The 27,542-nt window shown below is 42.7% G+C and overlaps 1 protein-coding gene across 2 annotated transcripts in view; it reads right to left on the bottom strand.

The window, feature by feature from the left end:
- The window catches only part of LOC122813586 (pancreatic alpha-amylase-like), an 883,322-nt gene that overhangs the window by 528,866 nt on the left and 326,914 nt on the right, over positions 1-27,542 (bottom strand). For both annotated transcript variants that reach the window (XM_044085993.1, XM_044085992.1), the window contains exon 4: positions 21,291-21,521. In XM_044085993.1, coding sequence (XP_043941928.1) covers positions 21,291-21,521 — 231 coding nt within the window. The remainder of the gene's footprint in view (positions 1-21,290; positions 21,522-27,542) is intronic.

The following is a 27,542-nucleotide window of genomic DNA, read 5'->3' on the forward strand; positions in this document are numbered from 1 at the left end:
TGGAAATCCCAAGTATGACCCCTTCAGGGATATAGAACCACAAACAAAATTTAAACATCAAATCAGATACCTTTCTTATGAGTAACTTCAAATATTCACATATTTTATTTTATTTATCCATTGTTGATAGGGTTAGTCCCATGTTGCTAGTGGCCCTTTTTCAGGGGAACCCAAGGTGGTACTTGGGGATAGTTATACTACTAAAAAGGATTTGCCCAAGGTATCAGGGAGCTTCCATTTGGAATTGCTAGATGGTGCCAGAGGGCGCATACAGCAACATGGAAGAGGCCTAAGGGAAGCAGTAGCGTGGAGGAGGAGAAAAAAAGCTTTGGAAAGTTTGCAGACTGAAAGTGAAAATTTGGAAGAAAATTAGTTTGATATGGAGCTTCAGAAAGTAAACAAAGAATCCTGTGTGGTGGATGTTACAAATGAGCATCATTTTGCTTTCTCCATGAAGTAGGAAGTAAGTGAGGAAAGCAGTAACAAAGTAAAAAGGTTTTGTGGCAGCAGATAATCTTCTTCTTTCTGCTTTTCCCGGTTAGGGTCGCCACAGCAGATCATCTGTCTGCCCATGATTAGTAGTGGAGTTTTACAGTGTTGAGTTGCCAGCCCAATGCCCAACCTTCCACAGAAGGCACACAGATGCACACACTCATGCCTAGGGACAATTTAGAGTGTCCAATCCACCTACAGCAGGTCTTTGGGATGTAGGAGGAAACTGCAGCATCCAGAGGAAACTAATGCGACCACAGGGAGGACATGCAGACTCCACACAGAAGGCACCCCAGCCAAGGATCGAACCAGAGACACTCTTGCTGTGAGGCAGCAATGCTAACTGCTCCACCACTGTGGCCGCCCTATTGTGGCATCCATTAATGCAGTAACTAAAACATATGCAGCATTGTCAGCAGGTATAAAAGGAGACCAGCAACAAACTTTAAGTCAAGCTGTTTTAAAAAAGAATATAAGACCAACTCTGAGAATAAGAACAAAAGATGACACTACAATAGGCAGATATTATATGTGTGGGACAATTTGGTAACTGTTGGGCTTTAAAGTTCAAGAAATGTAATATTTTATACATATTGTGACAAGAGACTTTTTTGACTTAACATTTGAAACTGATGGGCTGATGATGAAATTTCTGAAATGTACACAAAATAGAAGGACATTTAACTTGTTTTCTGGTTATAACTTAAATGTAAAAAAATGCTACTTTGCAGTTTAGAACTGATGAACTGGAAAAAGATGCTAAAATGTCTGCATGGTCTGTATGAAACTGTTGATAATATTGTGAAAGTTAGTGATGACAGAAACTTATGGAATGTTGGGTGGAAGTTGGAAGTTTTTTTAAAATTTAATAAAACATGATGAAACACAAGCCAAGTGTTATTTTTGTGACTTATCAAAGAAAGAAATTGATATATGTTGGCCAGCCAAAATCGTGTTTCTTCTGTAAGGACTTTACTCATTTAATTAATGATTGTGACAAGTTACAATGTAACCAGTGTGGGGACAAAGGACATACACCAAGAAGGTATGTGCCTGAAAGCAGGCTGTGTAAGAAAAGGGGACAATTTTGGATGGATTGTGAACAGCAAACAGAAAATAAGAAAAAAGGGGAAAGGGAAGAAAACATAAACACAGCAGAACAGCAACAGGCTGGGGAAGTGAGTGAACTTGTTGATGAACAAACTATAACAAGAAAAAATATAGAGGGAAAAATGAGGAGAGGGAGAGAGAGTGCATGCAAGAAAAGAAATCAGAGAAGGAATTGATATATGAACTTTTTTTTCAAATTCTAACCAGTGAAAAAATCTGTTATGATGATAAAGGATTATTTGTACATGGAAAGAGTAAAAATAAGAAAACAAAAACTTTTAGTTATGTACTCACCATAACTTCAGATGTTTGGGATCCATCTCGCCTACATTCTGACTGATGGGTTCGGAGCCGATCCCTCGGCTCCGACTCGGCACGCTTATGCCAAAGAGCGAAGTCTCTTATTGGCTGAGCTTATTATATCCCAGGATGCACCACTACCAGTCCCCCAGATCTAGTTTGTCCGCACACATGCACACATGCACGCCCTGCTTATATAACATCGTCAGATGAAACAAGATAAAACAGTAGAACTCAAAACCGTTCAATCTCTTCTGATCTCCAAGGCAGGGGGAAGGAGGGTGGGTATTAGGAATGTAGGCGAGATGGATCCCAAACATCTGAAGTTATGGTGAGTACATAACTAAAAGATGTTATGTGATCCTATCTCGCCTACATTCTGACTGATGGGACAGCGTCCCTAGCACCTGAATCCTGGGTGGCTCACTGGAAAACACTCCTGAGTACCGTGGAACCAAATGATGCTCGCCCTTTAGATGCCACATCCAATTTATAGTGGGAAATGAAAGTGTGCGGATTTGACCAAGTAGCCGCAGCACAAATCTCCGATATCGCGAGCTTGGAATGAAAAGCTATAGAAGTCGCCATAGCTCTGGTAGAGTGAGCTTTGATAGATGTCTTAAGTTGCTTATTCGAAGAAGAATAAGCCTGAGTTATACAATCTCTAATCCATTTGGAGATGGTGGCTTTTGTAATGGCTTTACCCAATTTACTGTCTGAGAAGGACACAAACAATTGGTCTGACTTACGAAATTGCTGAGTCCTGTCTAAATAGAAACGTAACTGCCTGTGAATATCCAATTTATGGAGAGTGTATTCTGCTTCATTGGAGAATTTTGGGAAGAAAACTGGTAGCTCCAGAGATTGTTGTAGACAGAGATTAGAACAGACCTTTGGGACAAAGGATGGATTAGGTCTAAGTGATACTCTATCCTTGTGGAAAATCAAGTACGGTGGTTTAATAGAAAGGGCTTGAAGCTCTGAAACTCTTCTTGCAGAAGTAATTGCAACTAAGAAGGCAGTTTTCCAAGACAGATATTTTAAGTCACATGAAGCAGCAGGTTCGAAAGGGGGAGATGTTAATGCACGAAGCACCAAATCAAGATCCCACGGAGGCGCAGGATGAAAAACTGGGGGTCTTAACAGGCCCGCACCTTTAATAAAGGTCTTGCATAATCTGCTGCTCATCAATGGAGGATCCATGGATTCATGGAATTTAGAGATAGCCGCCAGTTGGACTTTAATAGTAGAGACAGAAGATCCTTGATTAAACAGGGATGTTAAGAATTTCAAAACTTCCGGGATTGGAGCAGTGATAGGGTCTAAGCCCCTGAGTTGAGCCCAGATGGCAAACCTCTTCCACTTACTGAGGTACAATTTGTTAGTGGTGGGTTTGTGGGCTGAAGATAAAATGTGAATAACTTCCGGGTCTAATGTGTGACTTCTGACTAAGGTCGGAAGTGGAGGAGCCAGGCTGTCAACTTCAAGGAGTGTAGGGACTGATGCTGTCGTCCCGACTGATGGATTAGCAGATCCGGAGTTAGATCTAACATCCAAGGATCGTCCACCGCATGTTTCTTCAGGTAGGGAAACCATACCTGACGAGGCCAGTATGGAGCAATCAGTATCATTGTGGACCCCAATTGAGAAGCTTTTGAATGACTTTGGAGAAGTGGTATCGGAGGAAAGGCATAAAGTAGCCCTGTTGGCCAAGGTTGTGTTAGAGCATCCATAGCTGCTTCCCCTTGATGTGGAGTCAAGCAGAAGAACATTTTGCACTTCGTGTTTAGTGGTGTTGCAAATAGATCGCAGCACGGCGTTCCCCATCTCCTGAAAACCTGAGCTGCTACTGTTTCATTTAGGGACCACTCGTGAGGAGAGAGAATTGTCCTGCTCAATTTGTCTGCCAATATATTTGATTTCCCGGAATGTGGGTCGCTACCAAGAAGCGGTTGGTAGCTACAGCCCATTCCCACACCCTCATGGCCTCTCTGCAAAGGGGGTAAGATCTGGTCCCTCCTTGTTTGTTTAGATACCAGACCACCGACATGTTGTCTGTGTGGATGGCGATGATGCCCTGAGGAAGAAACTTGTGTAAGGCCTGTAGGGACAGAAGTACAGCCCTCATCTCCAACACATTGATGTGGAGAAGAGCTTCGTCTGGAAGCCAGGAGCCCTGAACTAACCTGCCCAGACAATGACCCCACCCTATCTGGGAGGCATCTGTCGTCAGGGTAACCACTGGAGAGGAATAACAAAGGGCTTCCTTGATTTAGATTGGATGTCTGAAGCCACCAGCGAAGGTCCCGTTTGCATGTTTCTGTAAACATGATGGGATGATTGAGGGGAAGGTCCTGAAAGGACCATTGAGTTGACAATAGCCACTGAAGAATCCTCATGTGCAATCTTGCCAGAGGAACTAGAAGAACCGTGGCAGACATTGAACCTAAAACTTGTAGGACCATCCTGGCTGGGGCTTTGGATCTTGAAACCAGAGCTTGAACTTGGCCCTGTAAAGTTTGGATCCTTTCGGTAGGAAGAAAAACGCGCATCAGTTTTGAGTCTATCTCTGCTCCTATGAACCTTATACGCTGAGAGAGCAGCAAGACAGACTTTGACCAATTGAATGTAATCCCCAGGGAAGCACCCAGGGAGATGGTGGCTTTGAGGTTGTCTATTAGTAGATGCCTGGTGGTGGCAGTCAGGAGCCAGTCGTCCAGATAGGGAAACACTTGGAATCCAAGACTTCTCAGGTGAGCAGTCACTACTGCCAAACACTTGGTGAACACCCTGGGGGCTGTGGTGAGACCAAAGGGCAGTGCACAAAATTGGAAATGCCTGACTCCCAGGCTGAAGCGCAGATACCTCCTGGACGCCTGATGTATCGGTATGTGATAATAGGCGTCCTTGAGGTCTATGGAGCACATCCAAACATCCTTCTCCAACAATGGGAGAATGGATTGTAACGTGACCATTCGGAATTTGGATTTCGTGACGGATTGGTTCAGTCTGCTGAGATCCAAAATTGGTCTCAGGTCCCCTGTCTTTTTTGGCACTAAAAGAACCTGGAGTAATTTCGGATCCGATCTGGTCTGTGGGGACCGGTTGGATGACTCCTTTTCTAGCAGCTTTAAAGCTTCTGCGGCTGCAATTTCCCTTTGACTGGGTGGTGGGTCCGGGATTTTTTGGACGGTGGGGTGAGCATGTGAATGGGATGGTGTAACCTCCGGCAATGATCCGAAGCACCCATCTGTCCTGAGTGATTGACTCCCAGGCTTTTAGGTGCTTGGCAAAGCGGCACCCGACTGGCTCGAGCAGCACAGCCGGGCAATCCCTCATGAAGTGTGGGAGGCTGAAGAGCCACGAAAGGACTCGCGGTCTCCAGAATTGCGGGGCCCTCTGCCGCCTCTGGGACGGCGTCTCCCAGAAAAATTTCCCGTCCTCTGCCTCTGGAAGGGGAATCTTCCTGCTGTTGAGGAAAAACTTACGTGATTTACGGAACCACATCTTCCCCCCTCCTTTAGCCTTGGGATAAGGCCGAAAGGGAGTGGAATAACGGGCACCTATGGCAGATAAAGTTTTTCCCTCTTGCTCACAGCGGGTAAGGGTGTCTTTAACCTTAGGTCCAAACAAAGAGGACCCATCAAAGGGAGCGTCGGCGAAGGAAGACTTGAAGGCCTCCGCAAACTGACACAAGCGGAGCCAGGCTTGTCTCCGTAGAGCCACGCCTGTGCCTGCCGCTCTACCCGCCCCTTGGCCGCATAGGAAATGAGCCTCATGGACGAGTTAGAAATTGACGTAAGGATAGCCAACTGAGAGCTAACCGACTGGGCTAGCTGCTCAGGTAGGTTACCCGAGAGGGAATCTGACAGCTCCTTGACCAGATCCCTCTGAAGCCTGGTAAAATGTGCCAAATAATTCAGAGACCTTAAAGTAAAGGCCGCTGAAGTCAGGGTGCGCTTCCCGTACCTGTCCATGCTCCTAGACTCCTTATTAGGAGGATGGACGGACGTTGAAGCCTCTGCCATGTCCTGTTGTGTAGCAGATGCCACCACCATAGCATCTACAGCCACTCCTTTAGTGAGGAACTCCTTCTCGGGTGGGGCAGACAAAAATTTATTAGGACGAGAAGGGACTGGTTCCACGGTATCTGGATGTTCCCACGCCCTTCGACAAACTAAATCCAGGAGCTCGTCGAAGGGCGGAGACACCCAAGAGGCGGAGGGCTGAGCCCCAAAGGCCTTGAGGAGCACTGACTCATCAGCAGAGGGGGGTTTGGATATCCAGCCGCCTCGTTGTTTGAGGATCTCTAAGATGTCTGCAAATGAGACATCATCCGAGGGCGACCGGGGACCCCTCCGCATCATCAAGATCAGTGTCGATGTAATAGACTCGGGGAGTCCACGTGCTTCCTCTTGCACGATCTCTTCCTTGGGGGTTCCTCTGAAGACAACTCCGAAGAACCCTCAGGAGGAGGGGAACCCCCAATGGGGGTAACCTCAGGCCCAGGGGCTCCGCTGCCTACGGACAGGGAACTGCCAAAGACCCAGTCTCCACGCCCAGGGAAGGTGCCGGTAAAGCCGGAGAGATGGCCGAAGAAGACTTGGCCAAGGCACTCCTCATAGCTCTGAAAGCCGGACCCCCAGAATCCTGGGAGTGTCCGGTCTCCGGAGCCATGATAGCAGACGGCAATCCCGCAGCCGAAGCACCGAGAGGGAGGCTCGGAACCGAAAGCATAGGTCCCGAAACATCACCCCCGGGTCCAGCCGAAGAAGTCCGTGTACCAAACTCGGACCCGAAGGCCCGGGTTGGAGTAAGGGTCGGAGCCGACCCTAAGATCTCCACCGGCTCCAACAGCATCTGCTCCGACGGAGCCGAGGCGCACGGAGGAGGAACAGCAATGGGATGGGCATGGGCTATCGGCTCCGAAGCCAACTGGGTCGGAGCCGAAACAAGTTTTTGAAAGACTGGGGACTGGAATAGTCTTTGGAGCACCCTGTCTATATCCGAATCCGACATCCTCGAGGACTTAGAGGATACTGAACAGGTTCGAGATGGCCTCTCCAACGGCCCCAAAGGACTAGGGGACCGGCTCCGAGGCGACTCGATGACTATCGGCGCCGAAGGAATACCCACACTAGTTTCCATCGGTGCCGAGGAGGACTTCGGCGCCGAGGAGGAAGTGTCTGAGCGGGCAACCCTAGTCGGCTCCGAGACCAGTGGAGCCGACGAAGGTGACCCGCCTCTCGATGCCCCAGCCATCGGCTCTGAAGACAAAGGAGTCGAGACTGGTGGCATCGAGGCAGACCGTTCCGCCCTCGGCTCCGAAGTCCTTGGAGCTGAAGGAGAAGCCTGCCTATGTCTTTTGGCGGCCGGATCCGACGGACTGGTCGGAGCCGACGCCTTTTTCTTTTTAGATGGAGAAGGAGAGGATGCTAGAGCTTCTTCGAAGGAGGGTTTTATTAAGCCTTTAAGAATAAGTTTATTTTTCCTCTCCTGGAGGACCCTCGAGGAAAAAGCGTGACACACGCTGCATGACTCTTGTAAATGTTTTGCACCCAAACAATAAACACAGAGAGAGTGGTCATCTGTGATTGACATTTTAAAATTACATTTGGTGCATTTTTTGAAGCCCGAAGGCCTAGGATTCTGAGACATTATAGCAAAAACAGAAATCCCGGACAGAAAAAACCAACACTATCCACTTGATTTTCTAATCAAACTGACACTACCTAAAAATCGGTTTACAGCTGCCGATTAGGTAAACAATCTGTAACAATTAAGTCAAGGGTACTTTGAAACCCTCTAAGTTTTATGGGGGGGTTGACTGACCGGGAAGGCCCTAAGATGAAGGAGGCCTGAAATCAAATCAACGCCCAATCACACTACAAAGTTCTCACAAAAACTCCAAACACACCACAAAGTGAAGAATAGCCGTTAAAACAGCTTTTTATGACAAGAACAGCAAATTTCTGACAGAAAAAGTTAGTAAATAAATACTACTCAGCTCAGCCAGCTCGAGACCACGTCTTCGCAAGTTAGCGGCAAACAAGATCTGGGGGACTGGTAGTGGTGCATCCTGGGATATAATAAGCTCAGCCAATAAGAGACTTCGCTCTTTGGTATAAGCGTGTCGAGTCGGAGCCGAGGGATCGGCTCCGAACCCATCAGTCAGAATGTAGGCGAGATAGGATCACATAACATCTTAAAAATATTTTCCCTAAACTTAAACAAAGGAAAAGCAACAATTTTTAAATTACTTTTAGTAAATGTGAACAGTATTAAAAACACCGTAAGAAAGATAAAGATAATGATTCTGGAATGCTTTGTTAAATGTTATGAAAATGTTATTCTGTTAGAGAATGTAAGACTCCTGTGAAGTGAAAAAAGACTGCAAACAGAAAAACTGTGGGGTGGAAGTGTAATATGGAGCTCAGGGAGTAAGTGTTGTTCTGGAGTGTCTGTGTTGTGTAAAAGCAGTGAAAATCTGAGATATAATGTTGGTAAGGACAGGTAGGTTAACTGTTGTGGATGCGAAGTGGAGAGAACATGTTTATACAATTATATTATTATATGTATATAAAACTAGCAAGCAATGAGAAAAGCTGTTTCATCAGTTATTAGACTAGGTGGTGATTAATATGAAAATTATAATTGCAGGGGACTAAAAAAAAGAAAGGAAAATATGTAAAAAAATACAGGAAGTGATAAAATGTGGTAAATCAACTGTGTGGAGCAAATGTCAATGGACTTATAGAAGGAGGCACTTGGATTTGACATTATTTGGTATTATCGGAAGGCTTAGCGGTAGCAGATGATGATACAGTTGCGACAAGTTTTTTAGACCATTCAGCAATGTGGATGAAGGTGATGGAAGAAAGGGCGTATATTGAAACTGGAAAGGGAATAAAACAAATAAATTGGATAGGGGAAAGTATTGTAGTTAAGACAGGCTCACATAACCATGAAGGGCTTCTATAAAAACTGGTCTGAACGTTGGAATGAATTTAAAAAGAACTATAAAAAGTGTTTTTTTTTCAATGTCAGGATGATATAAGAAAGGAAGAGAAAGTGAAGTGTAAGAAAATGTACAGAAATGTACTAGAGAATTTAGAGAGTAATACAAGAGGGTATTATGATATGGAAAAAGAAATATAAAAGAAAATCAAGAAAAAATAAGGCATTATTAACTAGGCAGATATATTATTTACAAGGGAGGAGGTACCTGCATATTTCGGTAAAATAGTATAGCAGGACATTAGTATAATGAGAGAAATAAAAAAAATATGAAAGGATACGTAAAAAGAACACAAGAGCAACTTATGACTATTCTAGTACACCGTGTGTAAAATAAGTATAACAGTAAAAAGAATTAAAATAACAGAGAGTGGAAAATAAAAAAAATCCACAATGGGTTAAGGAAGAATTTGATTAATAAATTACTAGATTTAGAAGAAGTACTTAGGAAAGTAAATGTTGGCTCAGTATCAGGCCCAGATGGCATAGGGTATGGAATGTACAAGAAATTAATGGATTGACAAAGAAAGTATGTTGTAAATGTATTGAATGAATGGCTGGAGGAGGGGTTTGTTTATGAAAAGTTATGTAGTGGGATATTAAAATATATATGGAAGAAAGATGAGAAGAATGAAATAAAAATTTGAAGACCCATCACACTAAATAACACAGATAGTAACATTTCATGAGAATAATTCAGAGGATGAGTGAAATTATGGAAGAAAGTACATATTGTATAAAAGGGAAGGGATATCAAGAATTTTTATTGGTTGTGACAGAACTCTGGATTATATTATAAGTGAAAGGGAAGTTCAGAAATTTTATGGTAGGTGATATTAGCAAGGCATTTGATACAGTATGACATGATTCTTTGTGAGATGTTATGGAGAAGTATGGAATGGGTAATAGAATTGAAAGAATGCATATGTCAGCATGTCACTATAAGACAGTGAGAGAGTTAGTGAATGGATGGCTGAGCAAAGAAATTTGCATGAAGAATAGTATAAGACAAGGACATCCCAAGAGTGGAATATTGTTTGCATTGGTGATGAATTAACTTATAAATTGAAATATGCAAAATATGTGATGCATAAGGAGATGGTGATTCCAGTAGTTTTGACATAAGCAAATGATATAGTTGTAGCTGCTAAGAATATAACATGGATGAGGGAAGTGCTGGTTTGTCTAAATAGATGTTTAAAGGAAATGGGAATAACCATGAATAAAGATAAAAGTAGGGGTTTGGGTGAGGTGGTGAAAATTGAAGGTATGTATTTTTCAATGAATGAAGTGTGTTTACTAGGGATACAATTTGAGAAATATAATGTAGTTATGATGCAATGAGAAAGTTTGATAAAAGAAATAAAAAAATACATATTTTGTGGAGGATGTAAAGATTAGCATTCAGGAAAAAAAGCATTCAGGAAAAAAACTTTATCTGGTGAATTCTGTGTTGATGGGAAAAACAGCATAAATGTCAAAGGTTTATAAGATCTCACAAAAATATGAAAAGAAAATTGTGCAGTTGATGTTTTCTTTTATATGGTGTTCAAGAAACCATGTGAAAAAAGGTGTATATAAGTAAAGATGAAAGGGGATTAGGGCTACTAAATCCATTTGTTTATCCTGCTTCTTTAAACTTGTATAGAGTATTAAAGGCGTTAAAGAAAGAGAATGAGAAATTAACAGGGAAAAATGTCTAAATATAAGTACAAACATTTCTGGGAGATGATGGAATATAAAAAACTGAAGAAGAATATGTAAATGAAGAAATTAAAAATTATCAAGAAAAATACTAATATAGAATATAAAAATTGATGATATAGAGAAAGACAGAAGAATAATAATGTGATGAAACAATATTATCTAAATTCATGGGAAAATTTAACAGAAGATGTGATTATATCCATTCAGGTAAGGAAAAATGGTGTACCAAGATAATAGTGTCAGGATTTCCTATGGAAACTGGTTGTTGTTGTATCTTTCGGCTTTTCCCGGTTAGGGGTCGCCACAGCAGAACTCCGATCCGCTAATGATTGGCAGTAGATTTTTACATGCCGAGTTGCCGGCCCTGACACAACCTTCAACGAAGGTACGCCCATTCACGCACGTCTCCACACAGAAGATGCTCTAGCTGAGAATCGAATAGGACGTCTTACTGTGAGGCGACAACGCTACCGCAGCACCACCACCAGAGTCTTCCTATGGAAAGTGGTAATAAACAAATTACCTGTAAAGGGGAATATGTCATATAAAAAGACATTTGAAAGAGTGTGTTTATATTGTGGGAAGGAAGACACAACAGAGCATGTTTTTTCCTGAAAAACGTGTAGATAAAACTTTTCTGAGAGTGTTAATGGCACTATAAGAATATGAATGTACATGAATATTATATGAAGAAGAAAGAATATGTGAGAAGGGTAGATAAGAATTTATGTTATATGGGTTATTTGGAATGAAAGACTGAATTAAATTTTGTTTAATGAGAAACAGAATTTTGGCAGATATAGTTTGAATATATGTTGAAAAATTAGATTATGGATTAATAACATGAGATGTTATGAGAAAAATGATGCAGAGTAAAAAAAGAGCCAGATATATGCCTGTAAATATGTACATTTCATAAACAAGTAAATAATGTTTTTATGTTGTGTAAAACAATGGCCCTCTGCTTCTTTGAATAGGTGTTGTGGGATCTTTTACATCTAATTGAGTTACCACTGACTCAAGCAGAAGGGATCTTGGTTTAATGTCTCATCCAAGTATGACACACTCAGGGGCCAAAGGTATTAGTTAGAAGGGAGTTGTCAAAATGGTGATGGAAGGAGAATAAAATCCTTTTTTAGATAAACAGCAGAAATGAGAAAGGAAGGGAGAAGCCATGAAGGAGATTAGACAAGATACAACTAAAAACATTAGAGGTACTGAATGAATACTTCATCTCAGTCTTCATCAAGGAAAGATTGGGGTTGTTTCCATGGTTGTAGGGATCTAGGACAAAGTAAAGAGAGCAGTGCACTGACATCTGCATACAGAGGAAGGCAATGGAGATGCAACAGGCTGCCATAAGGAAGGATAAACTACTGTGGGGCATATAAGTTACCTCACATGGTCCCAGGAAATATGATCAGTGTACGTTCGGATCCCAAGATCACTGGATCACTAGCCTGTACAGAACTGACTTGAAGATGGTTAAGTGTAGTACCACTGAACAAGGAGAAGTAGGAAAATCTGGGAAACTACAGGCCTGTTAGCTTGACAGCAGTACTAAGGTAGTAATGCAGAAAGTCCTGAGGAAAGACTTTCTTGGTGGACAATAACATCTATAAGAAAAACTAGAACTGGCTCATGGCCAGAATGATCTCTCTGTCAAACCTGATAATAGCTTTGTAATGGATTGTAGGGCAACAGGATAGGGTACTGCCATTAGAAAGAGAACTTGGATTGTAGTGCTGAATGTTACTGTGCCAAAGGATATGCATGGCAGGTGATGTCAGGAATACGTGTCTAGCTGGGTATTGTAACAGTCAGTCCTGGGTGAATTATTTTTCATTCTTCTTGTCTCAGTCAAATCAGATGGAACAGAGAACACAATCAACATCTTTATGTATGACACAAAGATAAGTGTTGCAAGAGAGAAAATAGGGGATGTTCTACGGAAGAATTTGGAAATTCATAGAAATTGATACCTACAAAGTATGGCTCTTCAGCCACAACAACCTTGATGTGAAATATCAGCTGTGACTTCTGCACTGGGCCATTGGGACTAGCGTGAGAGGTCAGTGACAGCAGCAAACAGAACACTGAAATGAACCTGCATATGTATATAAGAAATTTCCTACTCTGCTGGGCCTTGGCAAGCCACAGGCTTTAGCCCTCTGTAGAGTTCCAGTCCAAGAAAAAAATAACTGTTTCAAGCTGCCTGTAAAATTCCAAGGATAGTAGAGATAAAAATATGATCACAGACTACAGGAACTGACCAGGATGGACAGAGGGACAAGCTCATGTCAGGGAGGTAGGAAGGGGCAAAGGCAGCAGACCTCAGAGACAAACAAGTCCTTGGACCTGCAAAAGTACTTCTCAACAGAAAGGGCCACAAAACAAAATAATGGACTACTAGAATATATGGTGGAGAAGGAAATCATGATGACATAAGACATGGGACAAGGAGAGAAAGTGTAAGAGGTAAGGTAGGGATGGAAAAATCTAAGAGAAAGTGTGACAGGTAAGGTAGGAATGGAGAAGTCTAGAAAGTGTGAAAGGCAAGGTAGGGATAGAGAAGTCTAACAGAAAGTGTGACAGGTAAGGTAGGGATGCAGAAGTCTAAGAGAAAGTGTGACAGGTAAGGTAGGAATAGAGAAGTCAAATTTTAATTGTGCTTAAAAAACAGACTAGATATAATTACTGTCTTCTGTTATCAAGAAGAATGAAATATGCTGTAACACATTATTCCATTCAAGAGTGTAGATGGGTCTAGATAGCATACATGCCTTCTTAGCACTGTAGTATATTGTTGATATCTTATACATTTGTCACAAAGATGAACTTTTAATGGATTTGCTTAGGCTATGTACAGTAGCTCAATTTATTATCTAATCTATGTTGATTATCTGTGAAAGCAATTCATTGTGCTATTGCACATTGTTTGTAGTTGTAACACGTGCCTATATCCTAGCTAGTTGCACACACTCTTGGTATATTTAGTTTACTTCTTCTCTCACCCTGTATACATGTTCCTTACTTTATAACACTTTCTTCTCTGCTTACACTGCTTCTAATTACACTCTCACTGAACATAATGAATTTCCCAACTGTCTGAAACATTTACCAACTTACTTTATTTCCTATGTATTAATTTTATGTCTGTTGCGACATGACAGTCACTCCTGCCTTTTTACTATCTAACCCGGGCTCAGACCCTCCATCTGAACTATACTTTTCTCCCTTTCCTCTCCTTTAACTTCCCCTTTCCAATAGTCTCTACTGTTCTAAACTCCGAACTGCTGCTTCCTACTCTTGCACATCACCATGTTGTTTTTATACTTTACAAGATTGTCTTTTAATATCCAGCTGTCATTCTACTGTCCTAATCTAAAGTCTCTCTCCTTCTTCATAGGTAACAAGCCAGTAAAAGAAAGCAACATAATCATTAAGTGGTCTGTTTGTATGGGTGATATAACTGCCTCTGCTGTACCTTGGCAATCCCACTGCTGCTCCTTGCATTCTATTTCTATGTTTTGCTTTACTGATACTTTTTTTTTTAACTGTTATTCTCTTAAACATACACATTACTGGTACATTCCTGCTGCCCCAAACCTCCCCACTTAATATTTCCCTCTCTACCTCCTCTCCAGCCTGCTTTTCTTTTCAGTTCGTTAATAGTCCCTAAACCCAGCACTCGATGTTCCATAAGCTAAATATTTCTACATCCCAATTCCTTGCCCAGCAACCTATAAACGTGCCTTGTCCTTTACCATTATTATTCTTTAATCATTTATCGGTAAAGTACAGTTTTGTACCTACCATAAATGTAGATGTCCGAACTGGATAGCATCTGCAGTCATAACAACTGGGTTGTCCTGTCGTCAGGCAGCCCTTCGGTCGGCCGGATTCCAAAGTCTGGGTCCGGCTTCGGCTGATGTCGCACTTCACCCGACGTCATCTCTGCTGGTCTTCGGGTATAAAGGCATCAACCGACGCCATTTTCTTCAGTGTTTCTTGCCCCAGATGCCAGTTGCCCTCTTGGAAGGCTAAATTTTGGATAAATGCCAATGTATGCAGACAAGGTAGAAGGCAATCACAAAAAATAAGTATGTATGTACATATATACAAACAAATACACCATAAGAGACTCCCCCCCCAGCTAGCTATTAGGAATGTAATTACCCTAGGAGTACCACAGAGGGGAAGGAGGGTGGGTAATCCTGACTGCAGATGCTATCCAGTTCGGACATCTACATTTATGGTAGGTACAAAACTGTACTATGTCCTTCATGGATGCATCTGCAGTCATAACAACTGGGTAGAATACCATAGCTAAACTAGGGGTGGAGGAAGAAAGGGTTATGGTGTAGTTAGGATCCCTTGCAGTACAGCAGTGGCAAACCCTGCTCGGGATCTAGAATATAGAGGTAAATTATAATGCTTGGCAAATGTATGCACGGAGGTCCAAGTAGCCGCCTCAACAATGTCCTTGGTTGCCACTCCTCGTAAGAAAGCTGTGGTAGTGGCTGTAGCTCTTGTTGAATGAGGTCTTATGTTCTGTGGTATTGGTTTTCCATGGTAGGAGTAACAGAATCTTATGCAATTTCCTATCCATTTGGAGATTGTCTGTTTGGAAATTGCTTTTCCTTCCCTTCCTTGTGCATAGGCCACCAACAGTTGGTCAGTTTTTCTGTTACCTTTGGTTCTGTCCAGGTAGTAGCGTAACTGTCTATGTACATCCAAGGTATGTAGTAGCCTTTCCCCCCTGTTCTGTGGGTTGGGGAAGAAGGTAGGTAGGTGGATTGCCTGGTTTAAGGACACTCTGGATACCACCTTTGGCATAAATGTAGGATTAGTTCTCATGGACACTCTATCTTGATGGAAGATCAGGAAGGGTTGTACTGCCATTAAGGCCTGGAGTTCTGAAACCCTTCTTGCTGAAGTAATTGCCAGGAGGAAAGCAGTTTTCCATGATAGGTGTTGAAGATCCGCTGTTCCTGCTGGTTCAAATGGTGGGAGTGTCAATTTTTCTAGTACAAAATTTAAGTCCCATGCTGGTAGTGGTGGTTTCCTAGGAGGTTTTACATTCTTGATTCCTCTGAGGAATTGCCTGAGTAGAGGGTGCGAGAAGACAGGTGGATCAAAACTGTATTCTGCAGAAATAGCTGATGCATGTATCTTGATGGAGGAATAGGACAGGCCTGTGTGAAGAAGCTCTGCCAAGTACTCCAGGATGTTAGCAATATCTATGTTTGACACATCTTTTCCTCTTTCCGCACTCCAAATGGCAAACCTTTTCCATTTTCCTGCATAGTTCCTTCTTGTTGAAGGTCTGCGGGCTTCAAGTATAATGTCTTTAACCCTTTGGGATAAGTCTGGGTTAGTTGCTCTTAAGTGATGTTCCAGGCAGTTAGCTGTAAGGTTTTTAGGTTTGGATGCAGGATGTTGTAGTTGTTCTGAGTTAACATCAAAGGCGTCAGGGGTATTGACCACATTCTCCCCTGAGACATGCTCCTCAGCAAGGGATACCAGTGTTGTCTTGGCCAATTTGGAGCTATTAGAATTATCCTTGGTCTTTCCTCCTTGATTTTCAGCAGAACTTTGTGCATCAAAGGAAGAGGTGGGAATGCATAGGCTGTCAGGCCTTTCCAACTGAAGGAAAGGGAGTCCACCTTCCATGCAAGAGGGTGACACGTCCGTGTGCAGAATTTCCTTAGCTGGTGGTTGAGTGGGGATGCGAACAGGTCTATTTGTGGCATTCCCCATTTCCTTGTAATGGCCTTGAAGATGTCCGGGAGTAGCATCCATTCGTGAGCATCCGAGGTGGTTCTGCTTAACATATCTGCTAGGGTATTTTCTTTCCCTGGCACAAAGGTTGCCTGTAACTGGATGTTGTAGTTCAGAGCCATGTTCCAAAGTTCCATAGTCATTCTGCATAGGGGGTAAGAATGAGTGCCCCCTTGCTTGTTGATGTACCACATGACTGTGGTGTTGTCTGTCCTTATCAATAAATGGCCTTCTTTGAGGAAAGGCTTGAATTTCTGGATTGCTAGCTGCACTGCCAGCATTTCTTTTTGGTTTATGTGCAGGTGCATCTGGTCTGGAGTCCACAATCCTTGTATGCATTTGTCCAGCATGTGTGCCCCCCAGCCTAGGTCTGAGGCGTCCGTTGTGATGGTCTGGCTCGCTTGACATTTGTGGAAGGGCAAGCCTAGGTTTCCCTGGCATGCTAGGGCCCACCATAGGAATTCTTGCTTCAGGCATGGGATTAGTGGGATTTCGGTTTCTGAGCTGTGCCTGTGTTGAGACCATAAGTTTTTTAGGTACCACTGTAGTTTTCTCATATGCAGTCTGGCATGAGGAATCAGGATTATACATGCTGCCATGAATCCCAAGGCCTGCAGTACTTTTCTTGCTGTTAGGTTGTTCTTTTTTGATAATGCCAAGAAGTAAAGAGGGAGTTGTTCTTGTTTTTCTGCAGTGAGGAATGCCATTTGTTTTACTGTGTCCAATTCTGCACCCAAGAATGTTCTTGTCTGGGATGGTATGAGCCTTGACTTTTTTAAATTGACTGTGTATCCCAGGGCTTGTAGCAAGCGAATGACCCTTTGTAAATCTGTTGTCAGCTTGTCTTTGTTGTCCGCTTGTAACAGGCAGTCGTCCAGGTATGGGTAGATTTGGATTCCCTGTAGCCTGCAATGAGCGATTACTGATGCCAGGCATTTTGTGAATACTCTGGGCGCAGTAGATAAGCCAAAAGGCAATGCTGAGAATTGATAATGCTCTGATCCTGCAAGGAATCTGAGGTATCTTCTGCAATTTGGTCGGATGGGGACGTGCAGGTATGCCTCCTTGAGATCTAGAATCACCAGCCAACACTCCTTGCCCAGCATGGGAAGAAGTTGCTGTAAGGTCAGAATTTTGAATTTTGGAACGATGAGGTATGTGTTTAAGACGGACAAATCGAGAATGGGCCTCCAAGCTTTTTCTTTTCTTGGGACTAGAATGAGTCTGGAGTAAAATCCTTTGCCCTGTTGATTTACTGGTACTCTCTCCACAGCTCTCATCTTGATTAGTTGATCTACCTGGTTTAGAGCTTCTGTTTTTTGAGTTTGAGGTAAGTTTGGCATTCCTCTTTTTACTGGTAAGGTGTGGAAGTGGAACCTGTAGCCTTGGTCTATGGTCTTTAAAATCCACTTGTCTTTTGTGATATAGTGCCAATTTTGAGAAAATAAGGTTAACTTTCTGCCTAAAGGTGCCGCTATTTGCTCTCTGGTAGGCGGTGTCAGAGCCAAGTCACTGTGATTGTCCTGTTGCAGTGGCAGTGGTTGTGTCAGTGCCTCGCTGGTTATTACCTTGCCACTGTCGTCCTCTGTAGGCACTTCCTCTGGATTGGTTTCTGCCTCTAGAGCGCCTATACCTGCCTCTTTGGGTCTTTGAGGTGTCTGGAAAGGACCAATTTTTGGCAGGCCAGTTTCTGCTAAACCGAGGGGGCTGAACCTGTAAGAAATCCTTAACTGTTTGTACAGATTTTGCCTTCTCTTCCATTTTCTTTATTACTTCTTGAGCAGAGGTACCAAATAGACTGCCCTTATCCATAGGAGCATCTAACAGCTTTGCTTTTACATGATCTGGCAGGACCTGCTCCTTCAACCATGCATGCCTTCTTATCACTGTGCCAGTCATGGCTGATCTAAATGAAGCCTCCAGTGCATCATAGCCACATTTCAAAGAATGGTTACTAACCTGCTGTATGTTATTCACCATTTCTAAAACATATTTCTTATCTAAGGATTCTTCAGATGAAAGTTTCTTAGTCAACTGATCAAGCATAAACTCTTGGTATTGGATCATGTGAAACTGACAGTTTAAAGCTCTAGCTGAGAGAGTGGCAGAGGTGTAAACTTTTTTGCCCCATCTTTCTAATGACCTGGACTCCCTTTCAGAAGGGAGAGGGTTCTTTGTAGAGGTCGAAGCTACTGCCTTAGGCCCCTGGGAAATAGTCTCAGGATCTGCAAGAGGGGCCTTGAAAAGGTGGTGATGAGTGTTAGGTACCCTGTAGAATCTGTCTGGTTTGGCAGGGGCTGGAGGCAAAGAGTCAGGTGCAGTGCAAACATCATTAAATGCGTCATCCACAACAGGCAAAACTGGAGGTATAGCTAAAGGCCTGTGTTGTGGTAAGTGCAGAAAGGTCCTAAGCCTTTTTCTTGTATCTGAGAAATCCTGACCTTGCCATTGGAATTGCTCTCTCATGGCATGTAAGGTTTCCCCAAAAGAGAATTCCTCTGGTGGAGCGGCAGATGGGATGGAATCATCAGCATCAGAGTCTTCATAAGTGGACAAAGGAGCCTCTGGCTGGTCTGTAGTGTCTGAGTCCTCCGAGGGATCATCAGAGCACTCCTGCTGGGGCGGCTCTGTCCTAGGTCTCTTTTCTGGAGGCTGAGAGGCCCTGTCTGGGTGTGATTGGGATCCCCTAATTAAGGAAATCAAATCCTCTGCCAAAGTAAGCATTTGAGAACTAGAAGTGTGCCTGTGTGAGGGGGCCTTAGCAGGAACTGTTTTAACAGTTTTGGCTGCTTTGGCCCTGGCAAAGGCCTTTATAGACATGGCTGCAGGAGGCCTAGCAGCACCACGTGCTGGGGTAGACACATCCAAAGGGATGGTGTCAGATAAGTCAGTAGAAGCCACAGTAGTAGGCAAAATTTCAGAGGCCAATTCAAGTAAAGTAGTAGGAGCCTCGGTAGTAGTCATGGATTCGGCTGAGGATTGACCGGTTTTCTCGGTTTCGGCCGAAACCGAGACACTAGCGGTTTGCCTATCCGTGGTTTCGGCCGAAACCGCGGACCGCGAGTGTCGGTCTTTTTCTTTGCGTTTTTTAATTATTTGGGTAGTCGGAGGATCCGACGGCATAATGTATGCAAAATCTGAGCCGAAAAACTGTTCAGCAAACTCCGACCGACGCCTAAGCGTTCGTCGGTTGAAGGAAGCACAGGCTAAACAGGCGGCTACGTCGTGGTCTGGGCCTAAACAAGGTAGGCAGTAAGAGTGGAAATCTTTATGAGGTATTTGTTTCCCACAAGTTAAACAATTATTAACTTTTTCTGACATCGGCTGAGGCAAGAAAGAGTCCCCAACGGGGTACTTAGCTTTAGAAGTCTTCGAAGTAGTATTCGGTAGTAGGAATCTCTGGATCTGACCGACCGGCACTTGCGAACAGCTTCTGCTTCGGGCGCCACGCGGCAAGAAAGACTGAAGAAAATGGCGTCGGCTGATGCCTTTATACCCGAAGACCAGCAGAGATAACGTCGGGTGAAGTGCGACATCAGCCGAAGCCGGACCCAGACTTTGGAATCCGGCCGACCGAAGGGCTGCCTGACGACAGGACAACCCAGTTGTTATGACTGCAGATGCATCCATGAAGGACATCTATAGTCTATCTTCTTACCACCATAGTGATTAGTCTCCTTGTCCACAGCTTAGTCTTTAGATTGTTTTTTTTGCTTTCTGTTGCTATGAATAGAATCCTGGAACTTAGATTAAAAAAAATCACTTTCCTAATCAATTGACAAACCACAAAATCAACCCAAAATATTTTGGAAACACATCTCAAGTCTGCTTACCCCAGGCTCAAAACAAACTCCATCACCAAAACTTCGCAAAACCCCCTCAGAGATGGCCAATTTGTTTAGCTCTTTCTTTACAAACAGCATAAGCAAACTGTTAACAAATCCCACCTCCACAACTACCTCAAGCCTCTTCTCTGATCCCCCTCCACCCCTATCTCAAGACTCCTGTACAAACAAAAACAAACCTTCACTTTTGCAAAAAGCCACTACTATATACCCCCATTTCCCTTAAACCTGTCCCTACCTCCCTCATTCATAAACTACTTCAAAGCCTAAAACCATGCTACCTCTCCTCTGACAACCTTCCCCATGAATACTTAAAACTTGCCATAGCGTATCTTGTCAGTATCCTTATACATCGCTAGATAGCAGAGTACACTGTCCCTAACCTCTGGAAAAAATCTATCATCACCCCCTCTATATAAAGCAGGCAACTCTTTACCTTAATCCTATGTGTATATATATGTGTGTGTGTGTATACATATATATATATATATATATATATATATATATATATATATATATATATAAAAGTGAGGAATGCTTTATAAAATACAGTGCGAGGGATGCTTTACTTTGTCAACTCTTTTCTCTAGAATAGCTGTACCTAGTACTGTGTTGTTTTGCATCAATCTGCAAGACAAAAATCCTCTTCTAAAAGAATGTGCATCACCTGTATGATAAAGCACATTTTAACTGATGTTATACTAGACGGAGGTCCATCACTTTAACCGCAGTACCATAGATATTACAATCTTCTAGCTAAACAGATATAAAGTACAGCAGCATTACTTGTTATTTGAATTGTTGATGTTAATAGGTTTCATTTTGCTTACCCTGCTTGGGCTTCTCTTGCTGATTTATTCTCAAGAAAAAACAAGTCTACCATATAAGCAGCACATCAGAACTATTTTCCTTATTATCCAGCATCTTTCATCTTACTCTGTCTACCATTCACATTTCAGCTATATCAGTAAGGCAGTGCTTTATGTCAACTAATAGAAAAAGAGTTGTTAAATAGTTTTTGTTTAATGTACTCACCTCTTGGAAAATGAAAGCTTTTGCATCCTCAGCAAACCAACTAGTATTCAAATTCTTTAATCTGCTATATATCGCCTGCAAGTCTCCTGGCCACATATGCTTAGAAGCATCAACTCTAAATCCTGCAACACCAATGTCAATCAGGTAGTTCAGGTAGTCAGCTATCTTCCCACGCACATATTCCTTTTCTTGTGCTAGATCTAAGAGGGATACAAGACGACAGTCTCGAACCTGTTGTTTAGAAAGAAAAGGGAATGTATCTAAATGGTTGTGAGCACTATTTACATATATCCATTTTTTCTTGAAATGTCTATTTTCCATTATATTAACTATAAAACTTGATGCAGCAAGTCATGAATGCTTTTTGTCATGCCCTAACATTCCTTTAGTGAGTCAGCATGCAATGTGCCAATATGCTTCAGCAGGCTAGGATCAGTTACTATTGTCTCCCCAATAATGATATGACAGTTGCTTACTCATGCTCTTAGCCCTCATATGGTGAAAATGCTACTGTCCTTTCATCATTCTTAGGTGATATGATAAAATGCCCGTTCCTTTACATAAGGAGTTCAGGCAAATGGAATCCCAGTCCTTCTAATCTCCCCAGTTGGCATTATGGAAGTCAGGATGGTATTCAAAAGTTGGTTCCCACATTGCTGATGGATGCCGTCATGTTCTCCTACCAAAGTAATGAATGTTTCTAATGTTTAATACAATATTGTAAAGAAATGGGAATTTGGCCACTACTTATGTCTGTCTCCTTTCTCCTAGAACTTCTAATCCATTTATCTGGCAAAAATGCTTCATGTTTTATACAGCTGTCCTATGAATGATGGAAGAGCAGTGTATATTTTCCTGACTGGATCTGCAGTCATCAGTTACTTCAAGTCAAAATATTTGCAAGTGGATTAATGGCACTGTTCAAATCTGTATGTTTAGGGCTCCTGATAGTTTCAAGAAAGCTCTTTGTTGTATATTACTATTGTTCATAGGTTCATAGGTTCATACTAGGCTATCTGCCCTAGGGCATTTATAAGTCTAGCCAGAATGTGTTTGGCTTTCGCCACCCATTTTACATTTATTTTGCTATGCCCTTTTTCGAGGTTAGTATACTGTGCCTCTGTCTAACAGTGACACAGAAGTGATACCGGGGGTAAACCTACGATCTCCCATCCACTCATCAAGATTCCTCTTGAAGAGAGTCAATGAGGGACTATGCCTAACCTGGACTGGGATTTTATTCCAGAGTGAAGGGAGCCTCTGGGTTATGAATCTGTCCCTCCAGCATGTCCTATTTATTTCAGTGCTGAGGTTCAAGTATCTCGAGCGTGGCTCGATGGGATTTGGATTTTCTGAGGTGCAGCATGTCCATTAATTCCGGGTTGGACATGGCTTTATACGTCAGGCACAGATCGCCTCTGAACAGGCGGTATGCCACTGAGTAGAGCTGGAGTTTCTTTAACCGGGCAGCATATGGCATCTGTTTGAGCCCTTTGATCCTCTTGGTGAGGTACTTTTGGGGTCTTTCCAGTTGCTGCAGGTGTCTGGTAAGGTACATCCCAAAGGGCATTGTACTCAATTATGGGCCTGATGAGGGATGAGTAAAGAGGCACGATGACCTCCCCTGATCTAGATGTGAATCCCTTCATGATTAGGTGGGCTATATAAAATGTTTTTCTAACCACTTTGGCCACGTGGTTGTCAAATGAGAGATTGCTATCAACTTGGGTCCCCAGGTCCCTAATTACTTCTTCTGTACTTAATGGATTACCACCTATGTCGTAATTTGCGGGCACTTTGTTTTTGCCAAAGGGGATGACTATACACTTTTTGGCATTTAGCTTGAGGCCATGGCTCTGGCACCAGTTGTCTGTTTCTATGAGGCCCTTTTGGAGGATGCTTGTGTCGGCTGGAGAGTCGATTATGGCGCCCAGTTTGCAGTCATCTGCGAACTTGGTCAGCCACAGTCCTTCCATGTTGGCCTGTACCTCAGAGAAATATACACCGAACAACAGAGGTCCCAGGACTGAGCCTTGTGGGACACCACTTGTAACTGGTTTGGATTCTGACATGGCTCCAGCAATTCTAACCATGTGGGTTCTGTCCTTGAGCCAGTTTGCAATCCATCTAGTGACATAGGGGTTTATATTTAAGCTGGTAAGCTTATCTATAATGCCCGAGTGGGGTATTGTATCGAAGGCTTTTGTGAGGTCCAGGTAGGCTGTGTGGACCACCTTCCCCTCGTCAATCGCCTTGGTGACTGTTTCAAAGAAATCAACCAGGTTTAAGAGGCAGGATCTGCCCTTAACAAAGCCAAACTGGGTAGGATCCAGTGTCTGTAGGTCCCCAATATCTTTAATTATGAGGTCCATGATGATCCTTTCCATAGCTTTGCAGACCAAGCTAGTCAGGCTTATCAGGCTTATAGTTTCCAGGATCCGTTGTGGCACCACCTTTATGGAGAGGGACCACTGTTGCTGTACGCCACTCTTTGGGCACATATCCTGTAGTAAGGCTGAGATTGAACAGTAGTTGTATGTTTGGGTTTAGCTCTTCTTGGAGTTCATGTAGGACGCAGCCCGGGACACCGTCTGGTCCCACTGATGCTGTGTTTTTTGCTTTGGAGAGGGCGGCTCTTACCTGAGCATCTGAGATGTCAGGGGGCAGCACTCTGCTGGGATAGATATTTGCCCTTTTGGTGGGAGAAGTTTGCGCTGAACCTGTCAGCTAGGATGTTGGCAATGTCTGTGGGTTCAGTGTATTTTTTGTCATTTTGGACTAATTCTGAGCATATTTGGGAATTACCACCCAGGTTCCTAACATAACTAAAGAAAGCCTTATGATTATCCTTAGTATCCTGTGCAATTTTTCTCTCGAAGCTGGCCTTAGACAATTTTATGAGTGCCCGTAGTTTTTTGCTAATACTGATCAGTGATGCCTTCCCTTTTTGGGATTTTGCTCTATCATTTAGTAGCTTCCTCCTTCTATTGTATAGTTTGTTTATGGCTGGGGTCCACCAGACAGGACGTCTGCCTTTGGAGGATTGGGTCTTGGTTTTATTTGGGATCGCATGATCCATGCATTCCTGAAGGTGTTCATAGAATGCGTTTATAAAGGATTCTGCGGTCTGGGCCGTATTTTCCACAGGCCCGGGGGCTTTGAAGGATTCCACCTCGGTTTTGAGGAGTGTGAAATTTGCTTTAGAGAAGTTTTTCACTGTGGTTTTCTGGGCAGGGGGTGGGGTCGGGATGTGAATATCCAGTGAGATTAGTTTATGGTCTGATCTTACCAATGAGGGATACACTTCTGGTCTGGAGCATAGAGTCCCCATGTTGGTAATGATTAGGTCCAGTATGTTTTCCCCTCTTGTGGGAGTGGTAACAAGTTGTTCCATAGCATTTGAGTTTATAAATTCTAGGAACCTTTGGGCTAGGGTGTTGGAGCTAGAGTAATGCTCCCAGTCTATGTTTGGGTAGTTGAAGTCGCCCAATATAATGGTGCTTGGAGAGACCTTCATATTTTCCAGTGTTCTCAGGAAGGCCGAGTGGGGTTCCTGGGTTTGGGAGGGTGGTCTGTAGCAGGCTATAAACTGGAAGGCAGTTTTACCCACTGTTAGTTGCACATGGACAGTCTCTGATGCTTCGTGCTTTGCCACCAACCTGGAGGTGTGGGTATCTTTGATGAATATCAATACTCCCCCTCCTTTTGTGGTTCGGTCCAGGTTTTGGTTACAGGTTCTATGTACTCTAAACAAGTTCTGTATCCAGCTCTACTTTTTCTTCTGCAAAATATACATTCTGCCTTGGCTTATGTGTGCAGATACTTCGAAGGTACCACTGCAACGTATCTTTAGAAAAAAGTTGCATGTGCTTTTCCTCAAATGTTATTCCATTTTTGTGCTACAAGTTAATATTTTATTATGCTGACTGGGTAAAAGTGCCTCTTTTTCAGATGTGAGTCAGGAGCACTGGCTAGGAAACTGACTTATTCAGAGTCAACCACCTTGTAAGGGGAACTGAGGCATGAGAACCAGGACAACATAACTGAACTGATTAGTTAGGTCATAGTCTTAACCATCTTAGTTAAAGAATACACAGAATACTGTTAAGGTACTAAAAAACTAATTTATTTACCACAGATTCACTTTGTTTGTGTCTTTCGGCTTTTTTCAGTTAGGAGCCGCCACAGTGGAACTCCGGTCCGCTAATGATTAGCAGTAGATTTTTTTACGTGCTGGCTTGCCGGGCCTAACCCACAACCTTCAATGAAGGAACACCCATTCACGCATGTTGCCACACAGAAGCTCTGAGAATCGAACGGGCAACATCTAACTGTGAGGCGACAATGCTACCGCAGCACCACCACTGCAGCATTTACCACAGATTCACTACTTCTACAAAATAGCTCAACTTTCCATAATTCCACATCTGCTACAGAACAGTACACATCTTTCATATTTTATAGGCCTTTTCAAGCATGTCAAAATGTCATTTATTACAAATGATAGCATATACTTCTGCTGCTATGAAGTCACAAAAAAAACAGTAGAAGCACAGTACTGGACTGTAAAACTAATGTGACAAAATGTATTGTATGTTTACACTAGCATGCAATGCTTTCTACTCTGTAAATACTGTGTAGAAAGAACTCATAATACCTTAAACCGGTAGTGGAGTCCCGTGTAATACATGCAAATGACTTCTTAATGGCGTACTACTACTTCAGCTACTTGGCTTCTGAATGCCCACAACTTTTCACATTTTACGTTTAAGTCTTTACTAATATATTATATTGGCCAATAAAGTCAAACCCCACTAGCTGTAGACATACCATGTTTCACCCTTTTTCTGAGTTGCCAGCTTAAATTAAATAATAATTATTTTGGTTTTGTGGAACTGCATTTATGTGAAATAGTTTGTAATACTTTACTGTGGCTATCACTTGGGTGAAACAAAACTGAAATATACTACTGAAATCATATTGTTATCACAGTAAAACATCAGAGGCATACATAATCAAAATTTAATATATCTACTACATACTGGGGCTGTCTGTGGATGAAAGTGGTTGATACTGCCTTTCTTTGCTCAAGTTAAACAGTTGTCAGTTTGGCTTTACAAGATTAGTGTCTATTTGTGTATTTGCTTGAAAGAAATTTGAAATGTATTGTGGCCATTGTACACAATAAATGCCAGTCTTTGATAGTCAGGGCAGGCTATGTGTGTGATTATTGCCACGGTGGTGCATTAAGTAGTACTGTCATCTCTAAGTACTTTATTCTATTACTGACTTCTTGGCTGTGATTTGTCCTGTAAAGTATGTGTGCCCTCCCTGCATTATTTACATTTTATCTAGGTGCTCTGATTTCTTCTGCAACCCAGAGACATACCATGAGTAAAGTAAGGTTTCTTCAGTTTACCTATAGGTGAGTATGCAGTTTTAAGTGTGAGTGTGAGTGTGTGTGTGTGTGTGTGTGTGTGTGTGTGTGTGTGTGTGTGTGTGTGTGTGTGTGTGTGTGTGTGTCTGTGTGTGAGTGCATGCAAGTGCATGTGTGTGTGTGTGTGTGTGTGTGTCTTGTGATGGACCTTGCTTGTCATGAGCAGTGTCGGTATGTGTATACATTTTTGAAAACATGTATAGAAAAATATCACTACTTTTATTTGTGGATACTCAATACTGGTGGGCAGATATATAGTTGCTGCATGTGCTTTTACTTCCAGTTCCAGAAGACTTTATGCTTAATTTGACCAGCTTGCTCAGCAATATAGCAAATAAGGTAGGAACAGACAGACGACTTCTTGCTAGGAGTAAAAAAAAAAAAAATATATGACAAGGGACTGTCTTTAAAACATACAGCATACAATGCATTGGCCAGTCTGGTAGCATAGATGGACGATGCCTTCCCTATTGCCAAGCTGACCTGGGTTTTATTAGTGGAACAGTTGAGGAATGGGTGTGCCCTTCCTGGGGGAATGGTGCTCACTGTTGATGCTCCCTAAAGGGGAATGTAATCCAAAGAGAGAAGTTGCCCTTGCACAAAACCCGTGAGTGTGTGGGGAACATATATTATAAAAAAGACATCAGACAGAAGCACATATGGCCAAGCCTCAGGATGCCCTTAAGATCCATGACCATCTCCAGAAACACTAGAGTAAGTCCTGAGGGATATGAAGATTCTGGTTGAATGGGCCACTAGGAACCATGCTGGAATACATGAGGTTAAAGGGAACAAAAAAATATATAATTAAAAAA

This window comes from Protopterus annectens, chromosome 10.part0, assembly GCF_019279795.1.
Source record: "Protopterus annectens isolate FY-2018-M chromosome 10.part0, PAN1.0, whole genome shotgun sequence".
NCBI lineage: Eukaryota > Metazoa > Chordata > Ceratodontiformes > Protopteridae > Protopterus > Protopterus annectens.